At 35.4% G+C, this 9,050-nt stretch overlaps 1 protein-coding gene across 1 annotated transcript; it reads right to left on the bottom strand.

Moving 5' to 3' along the window:
- Positions 1 to 678: 678 nt before the first annotated feature.
- On the bottom strand, positions 679 to 1,695 carry CYSLTR1 (cysteinyl leukotriene receptor 1). Its single transcript, XM_004611637.2, has one exon. The coding sequence runs from the start codon at positions 1,693 to 1,695 to the stop codon at positions 679 to 681; it is 1,017 nt and encodes a 338-aa protein (XP_004611694.1).
- Positions 1,696 to 9,050: the final 7,355 nt, after the last annotated feature.

Here is a 9,050-nt window from a genome sequence, read left to right as displayed (position 1 = left end):
TTAGGTGTGAATTAAGATCCTTATTATTGCACAAAATTTACTTAGCAAGACATGGGGGAACAGAAATAGAGGAATGTGTATTCAAGAGAGAACATGGGCTTCTCCAGAATGGACAAAGCAGAGATACGAGTTCAAGGAAGAATATGAGATTGAAAAAACAAGCCTAAAGGTTAGTACTTATCCTCTGTAAAGTTTTATTTGACTGGGGATAAGATTGATCTCAGGCCCATTTCTTTTTTTTTTTTATTTTTGGGTTACAACCGGCAATGCACAGGGCTTACCTCCTGGCTTTGCACTCAGGAATTACTCCTGGCGGATATGGGATGCTGGGAATCGAACCCGGGTTGGCCGAGTGCAAGGCAAACGCCCTACCCTCTGTGCTATTGCTCCAGCCCCTCAGGCCCTTTTCTTAAAGTACTAAGACATGAATATTCTTTTATTATCATTAAATAAATAATAAAACCAATTATAATTTAGTTTTAAATTGTAGACTGAATTTTTAACAGTTAAATTATCTCTAGAACCTCTTATAATGTGGATACATGAATTAGGTACATTTATATTCACACTTTTTTATTTGTAAATTATTAATTGAATTCTTATTTTATTGTAAATTATTTGAGAACATACTTATTTAGGGAAACCTCTTAATTGATTTGCACTGGTGATGGATATAAACTATTTATGTGCTTCTTCTTTTTCTGGAAGAGAAGGTTTCTTCTTGGGTACATAAGTCACACTGGACAGAGAATGCTTTTTTAATGTGGGTATCCTTCTCCTAAAGTTCCCTCCTGAAAAGAAATAAAGGAGAGGGTCAAAGCAACAATTTGATGCAGCCAGAGACAAGGTTATGACCACTGACTTTTGCATTCTAAGGACAGAATCACAGGATTTAGTTTCATTGAGTAGAAATTGAAGGTGAATAGTGCGTTGAATGTGATATGGCATGAAGCTGATCAAAAAAGAAGCCGTGACAACTATGATCATTCCTACAGCTTTTTTGCGACTTGGAACACTTTTCTTCATTGATGATTTTAGTAAAGTCAAAATTATCATTGTGTAACAAACAATTATAATAACAAAAGGAATTATAAATCCAAAAAACAATGACACATAATGCAAGACCAAAACATTCTTTTTAGCTTGGCTGTCCTGTGGAGGCTCAAAGCACTTCGTATTGTTTTTCTCATCTCTGTAAGGTGGAGACATTAAAAATGGAGAACTGGCCAAAATCACAAAAATCCAAATGCCAATGCAAACAAACCTTGCTTTTTTCTGTGTAACCAAACTGATATTGTGGATCGGAAAAACAATTGCAATGCACCGGAAAAAACTCATGGCTGTCATAAAGAAGATGCTACAATAGAGATTGACATACAAGGCATAGGTGCTCAGGCGACACAAAAAGTCACCAAAGAGCCAAATACCTCTGTGAACGTAATAGACCACACGGAGAGGCAATGTACACACACACAGGATATCTGCTACTGCTAAATTAATCATGTATACTTGGAAGGCTGAATTCTCATTCCATGTTTTTATGAGAACACAAAGTACAAAGCCATTGCCAAAAAAGCCCACAATGGAGATCATAGAGTATACAGTAGAATACACTTGATTGCGGAAGTCATCAATAGTGTCATTGCATGTATTATTATTGGCAGAAGGTTCTGTAATATTTCCAATTCCATCCATGTTTCTCCAGGAATATATATGCTAGGTGCCTATCTTGTCAATTCTTACAAGATTATTAATTATAGAAGTTCCAAGGTTTCACTTTATAGATTCACACCTTTTGAACATGTCACAAAGCAAAAGTGATGGGCCAGTGAGGAAGGTTTTCAGTTGCACTTTGTCCTCAGGAAAAGAGTTTAGATCCTACGAGCACCCACGAAACTTTTTTCTCTTTTACTACTCATATTCATCTAGTGGATTGTAATCCTCAAGACCGAGTTAAATAGCTCTGCTATTTTTAAGCCATTTTTCTACAATACTACTCTGTTAATATTTCTTTTAAATAAATAAGTTTGTTTCTTGATTAGATAAAAGTCTTAAGATAGAAGTTTCATAAACAAAATTATCTATCCTCCCTCTCTCTCACTTATATACTAATCATCTATCTATTAAAGGAACATTTACACTCTTGGAGAATAAAATATGGGTGAAAGTGCTTGGTTCTCTGAAGATGAGTACTTCGTAGGCAAATATGCTGGGTGATGCACACACCTAGGGAAAATGAGAGAATTTTTTATTAATTAAATTTATTATCCTATAAGAGAATCTTAATCTAGAACATGTTTCACTTTATTAGAAGAGAACATCAAGGATGGAGAAAAATTTGAAGCCACTTATGAATTTTAATAAGAAAAAGCTTCTAGAAAGGACATTTCCAAAGGAAATGCATTTCTAAAATCTGTTCCATAAATTAAGGATAGGAGGAAAGATAGCACAACTTCTTTTTTTTTTAGCGAAAAAAATGTAGTATATTTGATAGTTAAAGATGTATATAAAATATAATTAAGAAAGAAAATTTCTTATTATCTTTTTTTTTAAAATTTTAAACTCAATTTTAATATTTTTCTTTGCTTTTTGGGTCACACCTGGGGATGTACAGGGGTCTCTCTTGGCTCTGCACTCAGGAATTACCCCTGGCGGTGCTCAGGGGACCATATGGCATGCTGGAAATCGAACCCAGGTCAGCCACGTGCAAGCCAAACACCCTACTCTCTGTGCTATCACTCCAGCCCTTAAAATTCAAATTTTTTTTATTTTTTATTTTTTTTTAATTTTTTTTTTATTTATTTATTTTTAATTAGAGAATCACCGTGAGGGTACAGTTACAGATTTATACACTTTTGTGCTTATACTTCCCTCATACAAAGTTTGGGAACCCATCCCTTCACCAGTGCCCATTCTCCACCACCCGTAAACCCAGTGTCCCTCCCACCCTCCCCAATCCCATCTCCCCCCCACCCCACCCTGCCACTGTGGCAAGGCATTCCCTTCTGTTTTCTCTCTCTAATTAGCTGTTGTGGTTTGCAATAAAGGTGTTGAGTGGCCGCTGTGCTCAGTCTCTAGCCCTCATTCAGCCCGCAACTCCCTTCCCCCACATGGCCTTCGACTACAATGTAGTTGGTGATCGCTTCTCTGAGTTGACCTTTCCCCAGAACGTGAGGCCAGCCTCGAAGCCATGGAGTCAACCTCCTGGTACTTATTTCTACAGTTCTTGGGTGTTAGTCTCCCACTCTGTTATTCTATATACCATAGATGAGTGCAATCTTTCTATGTCTGTCTCTCTCTTTCTGACTCATTTCACTCAGCATGAAACTTTTCATGCCCATCCACTTAACTACAAAATTCTTGACCTCCTTTTTTCTAACAGCTGCATAGTATTCCATTGTATAGATGTACCAAAGTTTCCTCAACCAGTCATCCGTTCTGGGGCATTCGGGTTTTTTCCAGATTCTGGCTATTGTAAACAGTGCTGCGATGAACATACATGTGCAGATGTTGTTTCGATTGTACTTTTTTGCCTCTCTGGGATATATTCCCAGCAGTGGTATTGCTGGGTCAAATGGGAATTCAATATCTAATTTTTTGAGAATCGTCCAAATTGTTTTCCAGAAGGGCTGAACCAGTCGGCATTCCCACCAGCAGTGAAGAAGGGTCCCTTTCTCCCCACATCCTCTCCAACAGCGGTTGCTTTTGTTCTTTTGGATGTGTGCTAGTCTCTGTGGTGTGAGGTGGTATCTCATGGTTGTTTTGATCTGCATCTCTCTGATGATTAGTGATGTAGAGCACTTTTTCATGTGCCTTTTGGCCATTCGTATTTCTTCCTTGGTAAAGTTTCTGTTCATTTCTTTGCCCCATTTTTTGATGGGGTTGGATGTTTTCTTCTTGTAGAGCTCAACCAGGATAGCACAACTTCTGAAATGTACCTCTTAGGTGAGGATATTGTAGCCACTGATTATTGTTACTTTTCTGGACACATTCAAAACCTCACAGTTTAATAAAATATCACTATTTCTTTTATGCAAGAGTTTACTTCTTAGTCTGGAGTCTTACAGTAATTTCAGGACAGTCAATCAGGTTTGTAAGAAGCTCTAATCAAGGAAGGTGAGAGAGGGGCTGGAGCGATAGCACAGCAGGTAGGGTGTTTGCCTTGCATGCGGCGACTGGGGTTCAATTCCCAGCATCTCATATGGTCCCCTGAGCACCACCAGGAGTTAATTCTTGAGTGCATGAGCCAGGAGTAACCCCTGAGTGCATGAGCCAGGAGTAACTCCAGTGCACCGTCCGGTGTGACCCAAAAAGGCAAAAAAAAAAAATAAATAAACAACAAAAGGAGGGGGGAGGAAGCGCATTAGGGATAAGGTATTGTGGGAATGGACATAGTGATTTCTTTAGTACTCTTCCATAATATCCATTCTTTTATATTAGTATTTAAGTAGGTGGAAGTTAAGAATTGATATAAAATACAGTGAATAATTTTTGACTGAAGTCTGATTTGTTACTTTTTAGTAAAATCTAGCTCCCTGGAAGAAAGGGGCTGGGACTGCTGAAAGGGAAAACTGCTAAAAGGGAAAACATGTAAGAGCTATCATCAATAGAAAACACTGTTATTTCTGTAACAGGAATATAGAAAAAGCCATCTATGGTAATACCTACGATTGATATATAACATTTTCTAGTTGTTTTACTTTTCTCTTTAATTCAAAAAGTTATTGCTTCCCATAGAGAACTGTATATTGATAAAAGATTCAAGATAAGTCATTCCGAGGGTGAAGATCTAAAATAATAAAGAAAAATGAGTTTTCTATTTATAACCTCTGTATTGCTCCACTTTGCTTTTGTGATATTTGCCTCTTTTGCCATTAGTTCTCTGAAATTAGGAGCAATTCTGCAAAAAAGAAAACTGTCTATACTTAATCTAGTGCTGCTTTTCATTTGTTTGTTAAAAATGCCTGGGGTTAAAGAAAGAATATGGGAAATATTGTCTGCCATGGAGGCAGGGGGGGATGGGAAAGGGGGGAGTATACCAGGAATATTGGTGGTGGGAAATGTGCACTGGTGGAGGGATGGGTGTTTGATCATTGTGTCATTGTAACTCAAACATGAATGCTTGTTACTATCTCACAGTGATTCAATAAAATAAAATTAAAATGCCTTGGGTTTTCCCCAAATTGGCCAATGTTATGTTGTGAAGCACTAGATGGTGCTGTTGAGAATTTTATTTTTCTCTACACTTGAAAAGTATTAGTAACTATAGTATGTTCTAACAAGCGACAATGCTCACTATACCCTGCAAACTCTCTTCAGACCAATATATTATGCTACCAATTATGTCATATACTTTCTCTGAAACATTCTGTGGTTCCTAAGTGCTTTCAGAAAAATTTCAGACTTTCGATTTAATATTTAATGACATCTACTGTCTTTCTTTAATTAAATGTTCAGATTTTCTCTTTATGCACACTTTTGGCAAATTACATAGTTCAATAAAATAATTATTTTACTATATTAAATATATGCACTGTCTCACCTGCCTATTTTTTCATGTTATCTCTCTTTGAAATGTGCCCTTGAAATGTCATCGCTGTGTTTCAAAAATCAGTCATTCTTCAGCTCAAATTATTTTTAACTAAGATTTACTTCAGCCTCCTTTCAAAATAATTTTTATATTTGCCCTTCTAAAGAGTTTTTAGTCCATCTTGCTGATCAATAATTTATATGCATATATTCTCTTTCTTCACAGATAATTGTGTTGATATGTAAGAAGTCATCTTACACAGGTCTAAAACATATCTTAGCTATAGTACTTAGTATATACTGAGTGGATGAGTAAATTAACAATGAAAGAAGTTATAATTTAAAAGTATCATATAGTATTCAAAGCTACATAAAATAATAATTTTAGTCCAATATAATTAAAAAATTCAACCTCAGTCTGTTGGGCTGCTTCCTAAAGTATTAAAATGTAATAAATTATATGACTAACTGTAAGATTAAAAACACTCATATTTGGGCAGAGTAATAATTTTGTCTGTTAAATATGAATAAATTAGAAATTACCAGGAATCTGGGTAAGAGATGACAAATAAACTGATAAGTAGTTTACTTAAAAACAGAGACTGATAATCTCTAGTCATATTAATAAACTTTCTATTTATTATAGACCAAAATGAGATGCTAGAAATTTCGTTATATCTTGTTTTTTTTTTTATAACTAAGTCAGTGGCTTAATACTGGGCCATGAAAAGTAGATTGTAAAACTTTCAGACAAGTAATGGGTAGAGATTATTTAGTGGGTAGAGATTACTTAGCCCAAGCCTAATAACACAGATGATGGTTTTGGTTGTTGTAAATAACATTAAATTAATTTTTATAGAATTTTCTGTGATCTCCCAATATCCAAACCTACAGTTTGACCACAGAGATGATTAAGATCTTGTATTTACCTTAACACACATTGTAGTTTTGTGTGGGACAGGAATTATGACTCAGAAGTAAGGAGAAATAGCAATATAGTATTGTGAACAAATAGGATATAAATTTATTATAATAAACAATACATATAAAGTACATTAGTTTTAATGGATATTAGGAAGGAAATTACTTTGTTAAGATACAGAAGTTTATAAAATCAGATTAACTTAGAAAATGGAGCCATATCGCCTTCTGTAAGTGCAGTTCCCTTTACAAATATTTCTGGTTAGTGATCAGTTCTTCTTTATTGCATAATCTTAAAGGAAGCTTAAGTTGAAATCATAATGTTAAAAAGGAAGTTGACAATCTTAGAAGCAGTTAAAATGATCATGAGATGACCAGCTTTAACCACATGTTGAGGGTATATTATGGGACTTCAAAATTTTCCTGATAGATTTAAGGCTAATTATTGGATTCTGTGTCTTCTTTTCTCTCCAGTTTTGCATCCTTGGGTGTTTATGTTGAGGAAGAATTTGGTACATAGACCATAACTAAACTCAGGAACTTGTAGCTGTGTGCGTGCAGTGTCTTTATCTAATAATGAGCACTGTATTACAAAAATACCTTTCTCTTGATTAAATCAGATGTTAACTTAATTTTCCATCTAAGCAGTTTACTCTGAATTTCAGTGGGGGAAATAAATTGGAAGTTTATACCCAAGTGTCTTATTCCTAGGAGTATGTAGGTCACTAAAAGAAAATCAGATCTATATATGTATAATTTCTATCTTTATCACATCTCGTTATATCTATCTATCAATCAATCAATCATCTTTGAGATGGCCTAGGGACCATTTTCTTTGAAGAAATGTGGCTTAGAGGACCTTGTTTTATTTTTCTAAAACTCATAATGACAACTATTATTTACATATGTCAACACGTTTTAAACCTTTGGGGATCAACTGTCTTGTAGTTTGTATAGTAACATTTTCATGATTTTACATCTCTTCAGTTAAACTGCATCAGAAAAATCTTAAAAAACATAACAAATATCTAAAAAATGAGCAAAGAAAAGACTGTCTAGAATTAAGAGAAACTTAAACATTTTAAAACTTTTTAAAAGAAACAATTGTGATTTAGAAAGTTATTGATAGTTGAATTTTAGGCAAATAATATTTAAACAAGAATCCCAATATCAGTGTCAACTTCCCTCTACCAGTGTTGCCATATTCCTTCCCCACTGCAAACCCCACCTCATTCCCACCTGTCAACTTAACAGGCACATTACAAAGTTTCAGAGGTTGTAGCTTAGATCTCATGTTTTTATTTTTGTTGAATCTGTGTTTTGGATATATGCCTATAACACTCACCCATATCACTAGTATAAGCCTTGATACCTGTTCACTCATTACCTCCACTTCTCTTCCCCTACACACTTTTTCCTTTCCTTCACTGTCCATATTCTGTCTAAACACTGGGGTCAGGGGTGATCTAGTCATCCCTCTTTTACTATAGTACATTTACTCTTTACAACAGTTTTCTCTATATAACAGATAAATGAGAACATCCTGTGTTTCTTTTTCTTCTTCTGGCTTGCTTACTGGACTCAGATGATATCTTCTAGTTCCAGCCAGGTTTGCAGCAAAGTACATGATTTCAACAAATTTGAACATTTTTCTAATAATTTGTTTTTTTATGATGACTTTTTATCACAACCAGGATTTGGCCATTTTAATTTATCTGTGGTCCATGTGCAAACAAAATACATTCTTCTAGTTTATTTTTAACAGTATGAAAGGACTGTAAATTCCAAAAGAACTCAATTAACAAATCAATCAAAAGGAAAATAAAAGAAATGCGTATGGATGGACAAAAGAGAAAATAAAAAGCTTTTATAAAATGCTTATTATCAAGAAAATGCAAATCAAAATTATAATGAGATATTACCTTATACCAGTGAGGAATGACATACCAAAAATATAAAAGTGTCGGCAGAAAACTTTCATTTACTGTTGGTGGGAATGTCTTCTGGTTCAGTCTCTATGGAAAATAGAATGGAGACTTCTTAAAAAAAATGGACCACTTGACTAGGTCCTGCACCTCAATTGCTGCTATATCTCAGTAGGTAAGTGATACCCCTTGTCCCCTGTCTCCTGAGCTAGTCACAAGTCTATTCTAAGATGCTAATCTGATGCAATCTGTATCTACTTGCCTCCCCTTTCAAGCAGAAATGGCCTGGCTGCTGCAGCCACTTCCTTTGTTCCTCCATTTGACATTTGACATCTGCTAAACAAGTCCTGGGGGTGGTTAAATACTCCAGTACCATATAGGACTTAGATAAATTACTTTCCCTACCTCACTGGCAATTCCTACCTTGAATCTACCTTGATAGCTGTGCTTTACCTACCTCACACACTCTGTTTCTGGGGGAACCACGGATACTCGAATCAGCACCAAAGGATCTCCACAAAAATCTTCATGCCTTTAAAATAAAGGACCTAACTCTACCCTGCCTATCCAACTAAAATTTTCTCACGAGCAGTGGATATAGTCAGAAAGCAGTAATCTTCAAGAGCATAAAAATCCTTGCCACTGCATGAGGAGGAATCTCAAAACAATACTCCA

Source organism: Sorex araneus, chromosome X (genome assembly GCF_027595985.1).
Source record: "Sorex araneus isolate mSorAra2 chromosome X, mSorAra2.pri, whole genome shotgun sequence".
Lineage (NCBI taxonomy): Eukaryota > Metazoa > Chordata > Mammalia > Eulipotyphla > Soricidae > Sorex > Sorex araneus.
Note: the sequence above shows the minus strand (reverse complement) of the source record. Positions and strands in the feature narration are given on the sequence as shown.

Bases quoted from the DNA above. Each gene is read 5' to 3' on its own strand.
- CYSLTR1 (XM_004611637.2), bottom strand. From the start codon at position 1,695: ATGGATGGAATTGGAAATATTACAGAACCTTCTGCCAATAATAATACA.